This window comes from Chroicocephalus ridibundus, chromosome 3, assembly GCF_963924245.1.
Source record: "Chroicocephalus ridibundus chromosome 3, bChrRid1.1, whole genome shotgun sequence".
Lineage (NCBI taxonomy): Eukaryota > Metazoa > Chordata > Aves > Charadriiformes > Laridae > Chroicocephalus > Chroicocephalus ridibundus.
The window spans coordinates 55,642,905-55,662,526 of NC_086286.1; the positions used below are offsets into that span (position 1 = coordinate 55,642,905).

The 19,622-nt window shown below is 41.8% G+C and overlaps 1 protein-coding gene across 4 annotated transcripts in view; it reads left to right on the forward strand.

Annotated features, from left to right (window-relative positions):
• The window catches only part of UTRN (utrophin), a 391,112-nt gene that overhangs the window by 66,282 nt on the left and 305,208 nt on the right, over positions 1 to 19,622 (forward strand). For all 4 annotated transcript variants that reach the window (XM_063329232.1, XM_063329233.1, XM_063329231.1 and 1 more), the window contains 4 exons: positions 11,065 to 11,157; positions 12,626 to 12,703; positions 16,176 to 16,268; positions 17,148 to 17,320. In XM_063329232.1, the coding sequence (XP_063185302.1) occupies positions 11,065 to 11,157; positions 12,626 to 12,703; positions 16,176 to 16,268; positions 17,148 to 17,320 (437 nt within the window). The remainder of the gene's footprint in view (positions 1 to 11,064; positions 11,158 to 12,625; positions 12,704 to 16,175; positions 16,269 to 17,147; positions 17,321 to 19,622) is intronic.

Genomic DNA, 19,622 nt, shown 5'->3' on the forward strand with positions numbered 1-19,622 from the left:
ACTTCAAGAAGATGATACCTGTGTCAGCAAGGACGGGATTTAATGATCTAGGGAAGTCTCTTAATATGGCACACTGTGATTACCTGTAAAATTGTGCTTTAAATGATTCGGATTAGTTACAGGGGAACCCTTGACTAAAAGTAGAATTTGAATTCAGGTCCACAAGGTACTTTACTGGTCCATTAACCATACGTTATTAGTTGTACATAGGTAAAAGGGGAGTGAACAAAGATTTTGCAATCAACCCGTTTTGACTTTTACAGACTTCTAAATAGTTTCAATCTGTATCTATTTGCATGGCATATCAGCAGGCCTGGCACTTCTAGAGTCATCGTACAGACCTCTGACACTTCAGCTGATAATTACACAGGGTACTGGCTGGATGGATACACTCGCAACTCTAGAAGACTTCAGAGGCATGTTGAGGGATTCAGGAGTCTTGTGTCCCACTTTAGACCGTGCAAGTACAGTTTTCTCTGCCCTGTTTTCTTTATTTTCTTTACTCCTACTTTCTGACCCTGTTTTTATTTCCCCCTCACTTACTATTACACCCTCTCATGTCAGAAAGCTTGCCTGCCCAGCAGATCCCGGCAAATCTGGAGTTTTGATCACCCTGCCTATTTCATTCCCACTTCTGTCTCTCACTCAGTTGCTTACCCAGCAAGACCCAGTTTTTCTTGTTAAAGCTCCAGACCTGGTCTGTCTGTCCTTCCCCTTCTCCCACTCTACATCTCCTCACCTTCCCAGACTTTAGATGATTCGATGCTTGTGTGGTTGGTCCCATTTTTGCATCTATCTTTGTCTAAGCAGTCCTTTCCTTGCCCTCTCTTTATCTCCTTGCAGGACTCAGTCTTTGCTGACTCTCTTGTTCCCATTTTCCAGAGTTTGCTTTTACACAGGGTAAAAGCAAACAGTCTCCTCTTCTGCTGTTCCTGAACTTGGCAGGTAGGGCCCAGGGTCAGAGCAAGAAACATGATGCCCTAACTCTTAATTTAGACCCGTGGAGTCAGATCTGTCACAGCTTTTCGGAGCTTAGTGCTTTCACTCTAGAGGAAGTTCACAGATCCAGCATGGGCAAACTGAGACTCTTCCTTTCCCCCAAAGAATCATGTCTTCATTACATTTGGGAAGTTTTCCCACAGGGATGGCAGAAACACTTTATTTCTAGGAAGGTTGTGCTCTGCAAAATGAGCATAAAACCCTGGAGATGCTTGTGCTATTCACTGAAAAGGCTACTGGATTTCCCTTCCAGCTCCCCCGGGTTGAACAGGAGCCAGCTGGGGGCATTGTTCCAAGATGTCAGGAACTGCATTCAAAGCCTTGCGTGACTGGGAGCTGTGCCTCCCTTCCCTTTCTGTCATGTACTCCCATCTCTTTCCAATTCAAGCTCTCAATTTCATTCTTCTTACATACAGAAGCCTTATACAGTCTTACTTCTGCATTTGCGGCATTCTTGTTGCATCTGTGATCCTGGTCCTCCAGGTCCTGTACTGGGGCCCTGATGTCTGTATTGGCCAGCAGCTGCAGCACTGGCAGGGCTTGGAGCTAGGACCTGTCAGTGTGGCTAAAGCCAGACCTCCCATACTTTTACAGCATCTTAAGCTCTCTCTTGCTCTGCGGTCTTTCAAATGGCATTTCATTTTTAGGGTTAAAGAGCAAAGAAGAGGCTGAAGCGCAGCTTGGGAGCTCCAAGTTAGCTTGCGAGAAGGCAAATGCTTGCTGCTGGGGCTCCTGTGCTTTTCCTCTCCTGGGCTCTGACGGGTCCCCTGCCCTGGAAGGACACCAAATAAAGTAAAGATGAGAGAAGACAGTGCAGTAGGCAAAACTGGTGAGCTGTACTTGGAGTGCTTTGCGATGTGATGACTTCACATGCATTTTAAGATTTAAAACAGTCCCTCCCTCATTATACCATGTATTAATTAATTTGTTAACTGCAAAGTCTTGTCTAACCTTCTGGATGGTGTGCTGTATACATCTTTTCCACCATTTTTGCTCCTTAATTTTCTTCTTTCCTCTAAGGGATACTTTACTGTAAGAGTAAATGTCAGACCCCATACTTCTGAAGACATTTTGCTGCTCCACTGCTGACACTTAGCAAATGTGATAAATCTTTTTAAAGACAGAAGCATACCTATTCAAGATAATTAATTTCACATGACCTGAGATACCTGAGGCCAAAGACATTTCAGAAGAGAATTTTTTTGGGGAAGGAGAATTATGGAGTTTAATGTATTAGTCATACAAGAAGCGAGATCAGAAAGATTGATTAGGCCATTTTATCTGTCCAAGGAGACATCACCTAGGATGGTCTGTAGTCCTTTTTGCAGTTCAGTTTTTGTGGCACAAGCAAGGAAATACTTGACTGCTGGTAAAATATTCTCCAGTGTAACTGCTTCTGCTGTATTCCTGCTGAATTAAACTGTAAAGCATATCTTCACTCAAAGATAGCCAAAGCTTATAAAAAAAATTGGCCTTAACCTGAGGAACAACTTGGGTGGAAAAGAATTAGTGTTTGTATGAGCCGGCCTTGAAAAATTCAATTTTCAGTCTAATTTTTTCTTAAATGGATTACTTAGTTTCTCCTTTTGAGAAGAGGTGAAATAGGATGTGAGTTAACCAAGGCGCAGGAAAATAAATCTTTTTTTCTCTAATAGGTTATGAGATATGGTAAGGATTTTTATGGTAAGGATTTATAGCGTAAAAGCAATAATACGCAGCAGTTTGATCTCTCCCAGATTTAGCTACACTATGAGAATTGCAGTTTTCTGCCTTCCTCTTAACTGCTGCTGTTTTCTGCTCTAAGAACAGGGTGCGGGCAGCATCTCCCTTGCTTCAAAGTTTGGTATAGTAATATGGACTGTAATTGCTGATGGGTTTGGTTAATGCTCTGGGCTTTGGGATAGAGTTTGACTCTGCTTCATGGTCTTAGTTATCATCCCAGCTGTTAGAGTGTTTGTATAATAGTGTTTGTGTGACCTTCTCAGGCACTATTGCTGAACCTGGTCAGGCCACTGAAGCAAACCCGTCCCTTTCCCTGTTAGTAGCTCATGAGAACAATAGTCTACCTGGTCAGCAGGAATATTTTTTTTAAGGAACCAAGTTACAATCTGAAGTTAGCTGGCTTAAAAAAAGAAAGAAAAAAAAAAAAAAAAAGAGGGAGAGAAGGGAAAAAAATAAAAAGACTTTTCTCCTTATAGGAGAAATAACTGACAGTGATAAGAAGTATAGTCCTACCTGCTCCTGCTGAGAATGATACATAATGAGGCTTAATTGCAAGCTGAGGTTAGTACTGTTACATTAAACATATTATAATAGCGTAAGCATATGTAAATGCATTAATAGATACACTGGGGAGAAAAAAAGACCCACAGAGAGTTGCTGATGCCTTGTGTTTGTTTTGCTGCCTTGCTACGTCTAATATTTGCTTTTATGTTTTCCCTCCTTCTATCATGTTGTCAGTCAAGTATTTCAGGAGTTCTGTGGATTGAGCTATCTTTAGCTTTTCAGCTTTGCTGCTCCTTAAACTTGTGTCTCTCATCTAGTAGAATCAAACTTTTCAGCATATCTCAGTGATGAGTCTTACTTTTGTTTTGTTTTTTCCTCTGTTAATCTGGAGTTTTAAATAGCTATTTTGTTGCTTGTAGTTACTTTATTTTTAAGCACCAGTAGTGATGTTTAAGTTGGTCTATAAGGTGTTTTTATCCTGTGATTGTATTTATTTATTTATTTATTACTTGGTATTTGAATTCATAGTTTTGGTACTAGTGTTGTGTAGAGATGCTACAATGACTCGGGCATATTCGTCACAGAGTAGAGCATGCTCAACTATAATAAATACAACTGTCACAGTATAGCTAGTATTTGTGTACGCTGTCCTGTAACTGCTACATGTCAGTGGAAGGAGGATGGAAAAAAAGTATCACGTTTTAATAAAAATACTTCTGTAAACAATGAATATAGTCTTAAATTAGAAATTGGCAAGATTATTTGTTGACATAGTTGTTTACTTTTTGCAATGACCTTTTTGCTTTCTGAATTTTTTCCCACATTGAGTTCCCATGTACTGGCCTCGTGATGCAGCGCACTTGACATGTCTCTTACTTTATCGTGACTAGTGTAGTTCTTACTCCTTGTGTTGTTTGTAATGGAGTTTAAACTAAGTAGGTGGTTACCATGAGTTCCCTAGGAATTCACTTGAATGTTATGAATGGGCTCATGTTGTAGTTTAAGTGCCCAACCTGTTCAATATTTCCCCCTTCTCAAGAAAAAGGGGAAAGGGGACTTTGCAGCTCTACTGTTTTGACCTATTTACTGAGCATCTCACTAGATGTTAAAAATTGTAATCTGTGGTTAAAAATGATTAACAAAAGACAACTCTGACCTTCGTATAAGTGACATTGGAAGATCAGAAGAATTTGTCGGAAAATCAAGACGTACTGCTTCCTATATCTTTTCAGGGTGTTTTGGTGTTTCTGAGGTGGCAGATGATCTAAATGACAACTAGGTCTTTTCCCAGCACTCCTCTGAGCAGCCAGAACTTGTCTGCTGCATTCCCTTGGTGGCTGGTAAAGGTCATACGTATGCTTTTACAATACGCGTTACTTCCCTGGTGACAGCCAGCATGCATTACTGTGAAACTGAGAGGATCTTTCATCCTGGTTTTAATGTCGTCACTAGGAGGTCTGAATCAGTATCACTGAGGAGGATGTGAAATAGAGGTGGCCTATCTCTTACTCTCAAATATGTTTGGCACTCATTTATTGGAAAAGAGTTAGGTCTAATAATGTACCTTCAATAATTATTGATTTAAAGAACATGTAAAGTCTCTGCTGCAGGGAACTATGATGACATAAGAGAAAACCACATGTTTCTAGTTAAACTGGAGAACCATTAAAGGAGTTTTAATGTCTAACTTTGCATATAATTTCATGTTCAAGAACAATATACAAAGAACATAAATAGCTGTGATAAAATTATAAATAATAGCTGTGTTTAAAAAAAAAAAAAAGATGAGGCTTTGTCTTCCTGAAAATTTGTGACTGCCTTTAATTCTCTATAACTTGGCTCAATTTGATACAGTTCCCCATAGTAATAAAAGGACAGTTAAGAATGTTCTACTGTAAAATATATTGGAGGAAGATTGCTGCCTTGCAGCTGTGTGTGGCTTCAGTAGAATAAACTGTAAATGTTGATGACTGGTCTTTCTACTGTTGGTAGCATTGGATGACTCTTAAAAAATCTGGTCCGGATTTTGTTTATATCTTCTTCAGTTTCCTGGGAACACTTTCTGGCAAAGAGCAGGAATGACTTCTGCACAGTCATATTGGCTGGCCTGGATGACCCTTCTTTACAAGTAATCCTAGATGCACACAAGGAAGTGTGAGTCATCCTCTTAAACCTGATCCAGGTAGAGGGGCTGAAAGTCAGCCAAGGGGCATGTGAAGGCTGCTGCTGTGAGGAGGAGGAGGAGGTCACTGCGTGTGGGCTTCTTCCCAAGTGATGCCGGTGTCAAGTGGAACATGCAAAGCCGGTGCCCATGGTGACTGGTCTTGGCACCTATGGCTAGCATCTGGTCTCCAGCTCAGAGATCATTCAGAAGCTGCTGCTGCCCCATGAGAGAGATGAATCAACAGAAAAAGTGTTTTCTGCTGTGAATAACCAGTGAAAGTTGTTCTTTGTCTCTTCCCTCTCCTACTCACATTAGCACAAAGGCTGGTACCAAAATGTTTGTTGGAGTAAATGTAACGTGGTGGATTGGATCTGACCCTTGTGCATGAGCCCTGTGGTGGATAACAAATGTGTCACCACGCAAAGTTTATAGGATCACAAGCAGGCCTAGACACAGCTGTCACTAGCTTTTATTTCTCTCCTTTCTGTTGCTCTCCCTTCCTTTCCTCTTTCCTTTATGCTAGCTCCTATTGAAGTGAATCATCTCCTTCCCTGCTGTCAGTGCCAGTTTAAAGCATTGGGGAACCAACGCGGCCTCTTTCTAAGTTAAGTCTGTTAATTATGGTCTTTTGTCTGTCTTATCAAGCCCTTGTCTCTACTACAGCAACTCTGTGTGCAGCTCTGCTGGCAAAGCCCTCTCGGGCAGGCTGAGGGAAAGAGGTTTCTGCCAGTGTTTTTTTTGCTGTCACAGCAAACATAAGCAAAGCTGAGAAAAACGACCTTCTGTTAACTGATAAAAGTATGTAGCAAGGGGGATGCGAATGCTTTACACCCTGAACTAGCACAGTTCTCCTGGTAGGTGGGGCGTTCCTGCCTGTCCTTTATACTATCTTTGTGGTAAAAACTGGGCCCTATTTTGTCTTTGAGAAAGGACCCATTATCTGTCTTGTATTTGTACCGTGCTTAGCACAATGTAGGCTGCCCCTTAAGTACTTACCAACGCAAGCGTGACTAGCCATTTGCCCTTGCTTAAATGGCTCGCTATGGTTTGTCACTGTCACCCTTTCATAAGGCAAATACTTAGATTTCTTGATCCATTGTGCCCACTGATGGACTGCTTATCCCTTATGGAATGCTGGTGGAGGATGAACTACTTTGTACTTGTGTAGTCTTTCAGTATGTAGAAAGCGAGTAAAACATTGTCAGTTCTGAAAAGGAGAAATTTAGATTAGTTTAGCAGGACTCTACAGAGTCCATGTCTGCAATATATCTGTGGGTACAGATTTTGTTTTTTTTCAGAAGGCCAGATTGCTTTCTGGAGGTTAGGAGAGAGCAGTATGGGTGTGGGCAGGGATGGTGGAGGAAGCAATCTGCAGAGCCCCATGCCTTACCCTGTAAGGTGGGAGAGGACTGCTGCCCTCCCCACAAGCAGCAAACTCTCACTGCAGCACACCAGTCTGCCCCAGCGCAGAGCTGGTCCCAGGGCTGCTTGCTTCACCCTAGTGTGGCTTGGGGCAGTGCTGTCTCCATGGGCCCGTCAGGTGCCCTGTGGTGGGAGCTGAGGTGCTGGGTCAGAGCCAGGGCTCGGAGTGCTCCTGGCCCTGATGGAACTTGGTTTGGATTAGGCTCCCTGACTAGAAGCACAGGTCCAGCCTTAGTGGTCACGCATCGCGGTTCCCAGGTTGCCACTACACTGCCACAGCAGCCTCCCCTCGTAGGTTCAGTGGTGGGTTCTACCTGCGAAGAGATGGTGCTCTACATCTGTTTTCTCACAAGGAGAAGGTGGTGACGGCAGCAGCCTGGTCTGGCTCTGGGCTGGCCCGTGCCTGGCACAGGAGGGCACGCATAGCTGTTCTGCCAGCATTGCCCCAGAGCTTATCCTTGTCTTCTCTTGGGAAATGGATGTATGGGACCTTCCCTTGGGCTGCCATTTTATAAAATTATTTTCCAGCTCCTTTCTAAGCTTAATAAACTTTGAGTCAGACACCAGTCAGAAGCTGGGATACGTAGCTGTTCTGTCTGGAAAAGGAAAATAAAAGACTTCCTGAAGCCCAGCAGGTCGCTGTCTAACTGCACCCCAGGAAAGCCAGGCAGCATCCAGCTGCACTGTGCACTGGAGGACAGAGCAGTGATGCTCCTGATTGCAGACCATGTGGCTCAGATAGCAGATCCTGTGTGGAAACGTGTCTCCAGGTGTAAGGAAGACGCATGGGTGGGAGGAGGCGGTGTGAGCAGAGGAGGGAGCGGTGCATTGCACAGTCTCCACTGCCATTGCGACAGCAGCGCTGTGGGCTGGCTCTGTGCCCTGATGGGACAGCTGGGGCTGCCTGGGTGGCCGATGCCACCGGGTGCCTGCATGTCCCTCCTGTGGGTGTGGGAAGCTGGAGGAGCAGGTTTCCAGCCTTCCTGACAGGTGTGCTGCAGTGGAGGTGGTGATGGGCTTGGCAGCAGACTGGATGCTGCAGCCCTCTCTTGGCCAACTTCAGTCACCCTGCACTTGTAGAAGAGCTTCCTGTGGGCTGACTTCCTTCCTATAGAGTGTTTTGCTAGACTTCATTAAACACACATGCTTTGCATCTTGCTGGGCCTCTGTTTTGAGGACAGTGGATACTTTAATAAACCAGCAAGGAGTAGCTTAGACTGCAGAAATAATTTAATACTCTTCTGCTGACTCTTTAAACTGACAGCAAGACGTGGTGCTCCGATGGCCAGTTAAATGGAAAAACCATTCTCCTGAGAAAGCAAATCTGAATTATATCCACCATCACAGCAGGGTGCTTCGCATAGGGCTGGAATGTACCATGACCTGTTGAAATGAATGACTGAAAGCAGGAAGGAAGTTATTCAGCTTGTTTTCATGTATATGAAATAAGGGCATGGGAAACAAAGAAAGAGGGCTGTATGCTCTCAACACTTTGTTGCACTGTATTAAATGAGGCATTTTTCTGCTTGCTCAGCAGATCCAAATGCCTTTTTTTTTTTTTTTTTTTTTACTTCTGTACCTAAGGGAACAAATTTATTGAGGGTATATAGCTATAGCATTCTCAGTTTTGGTGTTATCAGTCTGTTATACATGTGTGCATTGTTTTAATTATATAATTATAAAGGCCTTACTTGTGTAAGGTCTTTGAGACTGTCTCCCACAATGTCCTTGTCACTAAATTGTAGAGATACAGGTTTGATGGATGTCCGCATCCAAAGAGTTGCAGTCAGCTGCTAAATGTCCAAATGGAGATCAGTAACAAGTGGTGTCCCTCAGGGGTCCATATTGCAAACCCATAGAGGTCAGTATCTTCATCAGTGACGTGTGTCAGGTTTGAGTGCACCCTCAGCAAGACTGCAGATGACACCACTCTGAGCAGTGCAGTTGATTCGCAAGAGGGAAGGGATACCATCCAGAAGTACCTTGACAGGCTTGAGGAGTGAGCTCATGTGAACTGCACAAAGTTCAGCAAGGCCAAGTACAAGGTCCTGCACTTGCATCAGGGCAATTATCAATATCAGTACAGGCTGGGGGATGAATGGATTGAGAGCAGCCCTGTGGAGATGGACTTGGGGATACTGGTGGATTAAAAATCAGACGTGAGATGGCAATGTGCGCTTGTAGCTCAGAAAGCCACCCATATCCTGGGCCACATCAAAAGAAGCGTGGCCAGCAGGTTGAGGCAGGTGATTCTCCCCCTCTGCTCCACTCTGGTGAGACCCCACACTTCAATGGCTAACACGTATTTGCTTTCACAGTCAGTGTTTGAGTTGTACTGCATTCAGTGAGACCTCAGTTAGCTCGTTCTGTCTGCACGGCTGGATACATGAACAATTTCTCCATGCCCTTATCAACCTACTTTTAGTATCTTCCACGTGGTGATGCAACTTAAACCAAATTTTGTTGGCATCTGTGGTAATTGCACTATGGATAATCTCCTCCCGTTATACACCATAAACTGTACCAAGGGCTTCCCTAAATCTGGTCCTAGGTATTCCATGCTTGAAAGGTTTGGTTAAGTTGCTATGCAGCAGGGAAGCATCTGAACCATCTGTGAAAAGTGCACGTGTTAGGAGGAAAGCCTCGTCCCTTACTGTACTAGGAAGGGATTCAAATTCAAAACAATTCCCTAGTTGAGCTCAGGAAGTGGCAATACGTAATGGTAGGATGTTATCAAACTCTGATATTTAATGAATACTCCTGTTTGGTATTGGTCTGACAGCTACGTAGCTTTCTACACCCTTTACCTAAGGATGTGTCAACATGTGTATATATGCATTTTTAAGTATGACTTGTAAAAGTAATTGGAGAATAAATTTGTCAGAAAAATTCATTGCAAAATTGGTTTAATATCAGACACTGGGGCTAGTATCTGTGTGTTTTAAAGTGACCTTAGTTATACAATCATTCTCACCGCTGTTTGGCTGGTCGATACTATGAGTTAGGTATGTTTCTGTACTGGAGATTAAAATATGGCTCTGCAGCTATGCAACTCTGATTTCTTTTTAGTAGTTTTAGTACTATCAATAGTTTTAGTAGTATCAAATCTAATTACAGTGGACTTTTAAGAAAAAAAAACAGGAAACCCAGGTATTTGCCCGAAAATGGGGTTCAGCGGCCAGTTCAGCGTGCTCTTTCTGATTTGTTAGCCAGTATTTGCTGTCAGGGCAGGTGGAGGTTAGTGAAGGTAGAGGAGATCTATGTCATGTAAGGTGGGCCTTTGACAGCCTTCTTTCTGAAGAGCAATGTTATAAAGCCAAGGTGATAGAAAAAGGCAGTATTGGAGTTTTAGGTACTTTTTAGAAAACTTTTTTTTTTTTCCCTCAAATTGTCACTTCAAAGGGACACTGAAAGCAGTAGCTTAATTGATCTCCTGGCAGCCAGCAGATGAATATTACAAAGCGAATTCACTTAGTTGCTGGCTGCCTGTGTCTTCTCCCCCTACCCTGTAACACTTTTCCACGTTAACTTTCTTAACGTGGGAATCTAATAAATAAGATTAAAAGGGAGCATGGAAAAGGTTAACGTGATTCTGCTGTCATCTACCACTATTCTTATACAGGGTCCTTCCACCCTCAAAGAAAATAAATATTAAAAATGTATGATTTAGAGTAGTTTTGAGTTTCACATTTTGCTGCTTTTCCAAGGTAGAGAAAATAATTAATTCATTTCAATATATATTACACCTTTTGATCTACTAGTCTGTATAGAAGAATGGCAGCCTCCTACATAGGGCTCAGTTCCAGGTCCTTTTCTGTTTTGTCTTTTTTTACATCTGAGAGAATTTGTCCCAATGGCTTCTTTCTGAAAAGCCCCAGTTTCTTCCTCCTTTAGATGCAGCCAGACCAAAGCATTCTTTCTCAAATGACTCCTCAAACTCGCCAAGGTTTTGTATTTTTTTTTTCTTTTTCACCTTTGAGTGCTAACACATCTACACTAAAGTGAGCCAGGATATGTTGATTTGGTTTCTCAGTACTAGGCTACTGATGGACAGAAACATAGAGATGGGGAGAAAAAAACACACTGAAGAAGGGAAGGGTGCCTTCCTGATCACTGTCACAGGCCCCTAGCTTTTATTTACTGCATTCAGAACCAAATAAGAATGAATTGAAAGATAAAATGGAAAAACTACCTTTTTTCAGAGAGTTTCTGCTTAAACACTATTCTGATTACTGCTTTTGTTTCTTCTGCAGAGTGGGAAGCCCCCAGTTAAGGACATGTTCACAGATCTGAAAGATGGAAGGAAGCTTTTGGACCTTTTGGAGGGTCTGACGGGGAAACCTCTGGTAAGAGGAATGTGTATGAGTCGTATTCCCATTTATTAAAAAAACCCCACCAAACCAGCAAATGAGCAAAACACACAAAACCCAAACCGTGGAATGTGATGATTTTTTTTTTTAATTTATTTAAAAACTTGTTTTGCTTGTAGTGTGTACTTGCTATCTACAGTTCCAGTGAAATTCCCATGAACACCACTCGTGGGATATAGGGTCAGGCTGAAGTTAGGTATGTAATCCTCTCTTGAGAGTTAACATATTGTTTAGCACGTAAAAGCAGTGGTGTTAATCACACAGTGTATATTTTTAACAAGGATTTTTTTAAAGGTCTGCTTCTGAATGATTTGGAAGAGCGCCTTTAGTTGGATACTGTGGGCTTTTTCTAATAAGCTCATGAAAGATCCTTTAAAGAAAAATGAAAGGAAAAAGACAACAGCTAGTAGGCAATGCAAAAATCTGCATCTCCATTGAAAAATCCTTTGTGATCTACAGATAAGAAAGGGCTGAAAATACTCAAGTCTTGTTTGGGAAAGTGTGTGTGTGATTGAAAACTTTTCCCCTGCTAACACTGATGGCCTCTTCAGAAAGATACATGAGGCATGGAGAAACCTGTGCCATCACTTGGGATTAAATTCTTGTTTTCACTATTCATCTCAAATTTGGGTATTGACCTTATGGGGAACCTTCAGCCATTTAAAATTTCACCTTGCAGGCGCGTGTTTTTAAACATGCATTGCACTAGTACTTCTAATGATTTGTGGTCTGATTTGAAGTATGCTGAAGACAATAGGAGTGTTTTGGTTTCTAATTCTGTGGATTACAGAGTTTGAAGTTCAGCTCCCTGCTCTTGCAGTACGATCACGTTCTGCCTCAGGAGTTAAACTGTAGTGATTAAAAGTAAATGGAGTGGCAGGTATTGTCAAAAGTTGCGGTGGTTTAGTTGTTTTTGTTTTTTGCCCCCCCCACCCCCCCACCCCCCCCCCCCCCGGTATTAAAAGGAAGGGAAAGTTAAGAAATGTAACTTCTTCCCAGAATGCAAAGATTTAGCAGGCTTTTGGTGCCAGAGAAACAAATTGCTGCTTGTTCCCTTTTGGGAGCCAAAAAATTTCAACTAGTCTGGCAAATGTTCGAAACCCTCAGATTTTCCCCAGGAACTCCCACTTTGCTGTTGTATTGCCAGTTTATAATTTTGCAGATGCTGGGAATAAAAATTCTGTATTTACTGAAGACGAACTGAAACACATTTTGAATCCAAGGCTTGTCCTCTGCCTCGAATTGAGGAATAATGTTCTGACCAGTTTTCATTTTGTAATTGTTGTGGATGATCTTGTTTGGCTTTTGTTCCTACATAAAAGTAAAATAAAATTAAAATCTGGAGAAAATTAAGACAAAGTTCCTGTTGTTTGCTCTATCATTTATTTTGTTTGGTCTGTGAAGTTAATTCTGATGTGAGCAGATTGTAACTTTTTATTTTCAGCCTAAAGAACGAGGTTCTACACGAGTACATGCCTTAAATAACGTCAACCGAGTACTGCAAGTCTTGCATCAGAACAACGTGAGCATGTTTTTCCACAAATTTTTAATAGACTCTTTAATTTATTCCTGTATGTAAATGAGTTCAAAATGCAGAGAATAAAGATTTTTGGTACCTAAAATGAAAATTCAGCAAGATGGGTAACCTGTTCTCTGTTTTCCTTATCTGATACAGAATTTCAGTGTCTGGCAATTTTGTGAAATCTTAAAATGCTAACTTAATAATGGTATTAACTAAACTGTGTTTTGTTGAGATGTGTTCAGCTCCCATAGTAAAAGTGACTTGAGGCTCAGCTGTGCAGAGCTCATGAACCTGGCAGGACAAGATACTAATTTCCAGTGGTGATGCATAACTTGTAAAAAAATCTGTAAGGGTACGACAGGTTTTGTGTCTGGTTTTTGCGTCCTGCTCTCAAAATCTGTGAGGATCTTTCCATTGACATCTGTCAGTGCTGTGTCAAGTCTGTACTGAGTGTTTCTAATTTGGAGCTTTGGTTACTGATCAGAAAAAACAAACAAACAAACCCCAATCCTTCTTTAAGAAAAATGAGAATAATAATTATATGTTTTATTTGTTTTTATGTTTTTACTGCCTGGAAGCTGGTAGCGCTGTAGTGAAGTGACTTCATTTTTCTCCTGAAGAACAATTCCTGATAAGCATTCTCTCTATAGTTAGAATTTCTATTTGCAAATGTCAGGGCACTAAAATAACTTAATAAGAACAAGGCAATAAAATACATCTAATGCAAAAAGGCATTGACATATTTGTGTAAACTACTGATTGAAGAGTGATATGAACATGCTGTATAATGCTGCAATTTCCTCTCCCTGTTGGTGGACTAGTGTCAAATTTCTAGGAAGCAGCCAAAGTTAGTGGTGGGTTGTTTGTTTGTTTGTTTGTTTTTTCTTCTTTGAGGTACTGTAAATATTGATTAACTTTTTTCTATGGATAAGTAATGACTCTTTCCAGCTTGAAATTGATTTATTTTATGAAGATAATAAAATAATATTGAATTACAATAATTAATTAGTTCTTCCTTAAGTCGGCAGGATCTGGGTTTCTAGAAGTAAATGGATGGTGTTAGTTAGCTGAAGGTTGTTGAGGTCACGTACATGATTTATACCTACTGTTTAACTTCATTAGAAAGTGTGTGTTTGTTAAGATGAAGGGAAAAGGCGTCCACCAAGAAGCAGTTGCATTCCGTTGCCTGAGAGTTTGTGGGCTATAGAATATTCATAACTTGTGAAATAATTTATAAAAGTGTTTAAATATATATTGCAAGGATCAGATAAGCCTAGGGTGTAGCTGTTCAAGTGATCCCGTGAACCTCATCCATCTGATGAGCAGAATGGTTCTAAGTAATGAATTTCAAGTTTTTAAAAATACTACTACTACTAAAAATCCACTGGAAGTCATTCCCTGTAGCCACTATCAGTCTCCTGTCAGTAGTACTGACTGTCCACTGTCAGCTGTCTTTTATTGATTATCTTTGCTTAAGTCTGAGTAGTCCACTCACCATCCTCGTGGATTGCTGGCTGCATCCTGCAAAGCGTTGGTTTAGTTCAGAATCATTAAAATACACAAATGGACATGTGGAGTATTTTCTTTTGTGTATGGTGTGGCTAGCAAGAGGAATACATTATTATTATTAACCTGCGATTAAAAAATGTGAAAAGTTTTTGTTACCCATTCTCAGGAGTGTTTTTCTTCTATTAGAGGTGAAAAAAGCTCTTGCGATGTAATTGTTTCATTTTTTGTGCCCTTCACCTTTAGTCTTGCATTCTGCTCCTTGTGTTCTGGCGCGCTTTCCAGTGCATTGTTTAATGATCCACACTGGTGATTCTTTTGGCCTGTTTTTGCCTGTTTAATTTACAGTTACCTTTAAAATACATGCCTGGTATTTGCAAAGAGTATTGCTGTAAGATTGTTTCAGCTGCTCTAAAAACTGGGAGAGGACAATCCACAAGCTTCCTTAGTACTTTGAAGTGTAATTTGTGGTTCTATGTTAATCTTGCAACACAGTTTTAATTTGGTTTTCCTAACCAAGAGACCTATGGGGAACTGAAAATTGTCAAGATGATATCTGAAAGTAGAATTGAAGCCACTTGTGATTGTGTGATAAGAGGAAAAATATTCATGGAATACCATTATATTCTTACATGTCAGCAGTATCATCTAAAAGAAAATGAAACTTTGTTCTTGTCTTTTCTGGCACTGTAGGCTACATCCATGGAGAGCCAGAGTACGGGCTCTGTTACTGTCCTCTGATTGTCCGTATTGTTTAATTGCTAGCCAGCTCCTTGGCGCAGGGTTTTCCTCTATGATCAGTTCTGATCCTAATCAATGCCCAGATGCAGTTCTCAGAGTTAGTATAAGCTGGGAGATGTTTCTGGTAGGCACTGTGGATGACACTGTTTTGGAGCAGGGGCGACAAAGGGAGAAAAAAGGGAAAAAAGAGAGAAAAGGGAAAAAAATTCCTCCCTATAGAGGTGGAATTCACTGTGCTGCTTGCCCCTGGGCTGAAGGATGCTTCTGGCTCAGGTTATTTACAAGAATGAAGCCTCACCATCTGCCCTGTGTGGGAGTGCATTGCAGCATCTGCTATATGTGTACATACACCCAGGGAAGTATTTGTCTTCTCTGCCATAGGCAGCTGTTCCTAGCCCGATTTCCATAGGCATGGTGGTGACTAATGCAGGGTGCTGCTGTTAGTTCCCTCCAAAAGGAGGTTCAGAGTTAGTGCTGCTTTCTTTGCGTTGACTGAAGGGAGACTTGATGCCCCATTTGAGTTCAGACTCTAAAGTAGCACTGAATGAGTGTCTGGGAGCGTGCTCTAAGCTTTGCTTCTTCTGAGGGCTGAATACTTGATGCAGGAGTGGGTAGCCTCTCCTGCTCTCTTGCTTACTAAAGTAATTTCCTTGTCTCTCTTCTCGTCTTTATCTTTTTAATGATCTCAATTAGACCATCACCAAGTCTATATGGAGTCCTATGCATATGGGAAACTTGAAAATTTTATTTTTCCCTTGAGCTTTTGATCTCCTTGTATAAACTTGTCCCATTTGCATGTTGGTTCATGCAAAGGACAATCCTGTTCTTATTTCGGTTTTCATGGTTCTATCTCTGAGGGTGTCTTGGAGCAGGACTGCTTAACTTCTTTTTTTTTTTTTTTTTTTTTTTAATATCAGATTCTTCATGTTTTCATTTCTGTTGGTCAGTGTTGATTGCTGGCATGCATCTGTATATTAGAGGAAAGGATAAAAGTCTTCCAGTGGACTATCCTCTTTGGTGCCATCTTTTGTCATGTTCCTTAAGCAGTCGTCATGACAAATTCAGATAGAGAGTACTCTGTCATCTCTGCTTCTCTCTTTCTAACAACTTTTTATTTCAGAGCACTTGATAGTATGTGGCTGGACAGCCAGGAATATGGGGTGGGGTTGCGACTTGAAGCTGTGATATAACAGTGTTTAATATAGAGTTGATCCAACCTCTCCAGGTGGAGTTGGTGAATATTGGAGGAACTGACATCGTTGATGGAAATCACAAGCTGACGCTGGGGCTGCTGTGGAGCATTATCTTGCACTGGCAGGTGAGAGGCTGCTGTGAGATCTCTTCCTTTCCAGGAATTGTGTGCATTGATCTGCTGGGATTCTCACAAACCTTCCCGGGGTTTTGGTGGCGGAAAATACTGCTTCTATTTTGGGCTGGTAAATAAAGGCAGGCCAGTGTTTGGTTTCTGATCTCTGTCTATTGGCTGCTTCCTGTGACACGTATTCTCGCATGCGCTCGGTTGTACTCAGTCTCTCGGTTTAGTTCCTGCTGGTGTTAATTGCAGAGAGGCTTTTCAGGCTGAAGCACTGTATGTTCCTTCCTCAAGGCTTTTAGGCACTTGTGTTAGCAGGTGTTTTTTTACTATCTAGGTAGCAGTGTTGGGCTTGCATCTTATATGTTGCTCTGCACGTTTGTTTCTCAGTCTCATAGATTGAATTGCTTCTAGTTTATCCAGTACCTGGGAGGATCACTGAATCCACTTGGAGAGACTTTGATGGGTTCTTATGCAAAGTACCCAAACAGCAGACTACTTATGTGGCTGAGCAGATGTGCTCTTCTTGCAGAAAACCTGCGCAAGCTGTATTTCTGGGGTTTGTTTACTGGTGGAACCACAGCACAAGGCAGTGGGAAATATTATAGCCCGTGCTTAGTGTAGGCAGCACGGAGAAGGGGAAGGATCCTAATTTAAGAGTAATGTGTCATTATTACATGAAGCATTACTGGTTGTTGTGATCAGTAGAGTACATAGATGGCCTGAAGACTCCTATTCCCAAATTTCATGTGAGGAGTTAGTTTGATTCATAGCTTTTCATGGGAAAGACCCTTTCACAATTTGTGAAACAGCTTGGTTCAAAGGTTTTGTAAGCAGGAAAAGTAGAGAACATGTCTGTAACATGTAGTTGTTGCTGTCTTGCAGGTGAAGGATGTCATGAAGAACATCATGTCAGATTTGCAGCAGACTAACAGTGAGAAGATCCTGCTGAGCTGGGTTCGGCAATCCACAAGACCTTACAGTCAGGTCAACGTTCTGAACTTCACCACAAGCTGGGCAGATGGACTTGCCTTTAATGCTGTCATCCACAGACACAAGTAAGTGGCAAACAGCTTATCTTAGACCTAGTAAGCACTGAGAGCTTAGAAGTAAGCACCTTTTTTCCCCATGTCTTCTTGCTTGAGCATTTGACAGCTTCTAGTCTTTTTCTGTGATTCATTGTTTGTTTTGTTTTGTTGTGGTAACAATAACAGTGGAGGGATATTGCCAGAGCCTTGCAAAGGGGGAGCCAAGGCAGCAGTGTAACTCTCTCAGTTCCTGCAATGCATGCACGCTTGCTAATAGAAGTGGGTTTACGTACCGCTTAGTATGCATTGTACAGCAAACATGCTGAACAGGTCTCTGCAGGGGAGGCTGACCACCTCCTTCCCCTCTACTTCCTTCCTCCTGCCCACCCTCCTCTGCAAAGGCAAAAGTTTCTTCAGTCGGAGTTTGCTGTATCATTTTAGTAGAAAGATACAGAAGCTTCAAAACAAAGGAATAAGAAAGACAGACACTGTAGTTTTTCTTAGTTTTTGAATGTATGTTGCTTGAAATACAATGGATGCGGTTCTTTGAGGAGAACTGCTGAGCAGAAGAATCAAAGGGTAATAGAATACTTCAGGTGTCCGTAGCGTATTCATTAGTTTGTTCATTATACTTTATAAGGAATACCGTTAAAGCTTCTTTGCACAAATCTTTTGTGTTCTTTTCTGATTATTGGAGAACTCTTTGGTAGTGTAAAGAAATCATCATTACAGAGTCCAATGAAAATTACCAGTCCTTTTTTTTTTTTTTTAAGTTTCTTTGAGATCTGCTTCTAGGCAATCCATTCTAATCCAATGTACTTTAAATGAAGTCAGTTCATTGCGTTGCAAGGGTTGACTGTTCTTAACCATTAATAACCATTTTAACATTGTAATGGTATGATAATATCTAGAATTTAACCAGACCTCCTGGCCACCAGGTATCTGTCATGGCAAATGTTTTACAGACACCCAGAATATTTATATCCAGCAGATACAAAGTGTTCACAAAAGCATACGTTTGCTTTGACTCTGCTGTTCTCTCTGCTCTTAAGTGCCCGTTTGGCCTCTGCTGACTGAAATGACAGGCTCTGTCAGAGGATCGCTGACTTCAGGATGGGCCTGTCCTGACACACCTCTGTGCCTTGTAGACCAGACATGGCTTGTGTTTAGCCTGCACGGGTGCGTGGGGAGCACCTGCACCACATTGAGGGCTCCTGAAGGTTTGGAAGGACTGTTCTGCAAGGCAGAGCAATACTAGCAAAGGTCTCTTTGGAGCTCATCAGAAGTATTATTAAGTCCCTTATCTGGATGGTGTGAGCTGTACTGGTGGTTTTCTTACTGCCATAATTGCCTGTAGTGGCATAGTTCTACTGCTGAGCGTGTGAAGCTTTGTGATGGAGAGACTTGCCAACTTTAGACACAAGTGAGTCCTAGGTGACCTGAGGGGAAGAAGGAGAGAAGCAGCAAAATTGGCTTCAGGCTGTTTGTTGTCCTTATGCATTGTGACTATGTACTTGAGCTTTGCGCGATCTGAAGTCTGAGAGCTCTGCCATTTTCAGAGCACTGTTAAGTAGCAAAAACCCCTGCTGAAAACTTTAACTGAGTAACTGTGCTTTCCTCTGGCTTCCTAAACTTTCTCACTTACTTGGCTCTGCTGATCTCCGAGTCTTTTATTCTCACTTTCTGGGAGCCTGGCAGCTGCCAGAACGTCAGAATTCAGCTTTGCTGTCCCTGGGCACCAGTCCTTTAGCCAGGGAAGCACCATTTTCCTCACACTTCTGAGAAATCTTGAACTGGGTTTAAATTTAGGTCGGCTTTGAAAGAGAACCTTTAAAAGGCACTTGCAAGGGGATTGGGGCAGGACAACAAAGCTATTTAGCCTACCTAGCCAGTAGTGCTTCCCATCTGTCCTGGTTTCAGCTAAGGCAGAGTTAATTTTCTTTCTAGCGGTTGTTGCGTTTTCAGATATGGTATGAAAGGAATGTCAGTACTGCATATTGGTTTAGTTGTTAAGTGATGTTTATACTAGTCAATGACTTTTTTCAGCTTCCCATAGAATCTGAGAAGGAGCATAGACAGAATAATAGAATGGCCGATGGAATATTCGGTGCCATAGACATCATGCTCTGTATATAAATGGGGGTTGGCTGGGGGTGTGAGGTGCATGTGTAATCTGCGATCTCTACTCGGGTCAGGCTTGGCAACCAATCCACTGGGCAGTGAGAGCGACTTGTGTCTTGTATATTCTTTTACTATTATTAGTGTTATTGTTATTTTCCTTTTTTGTTATTGTTCTATTAAACTGTCTTTATCTCAACCCACGAGTTGTCGT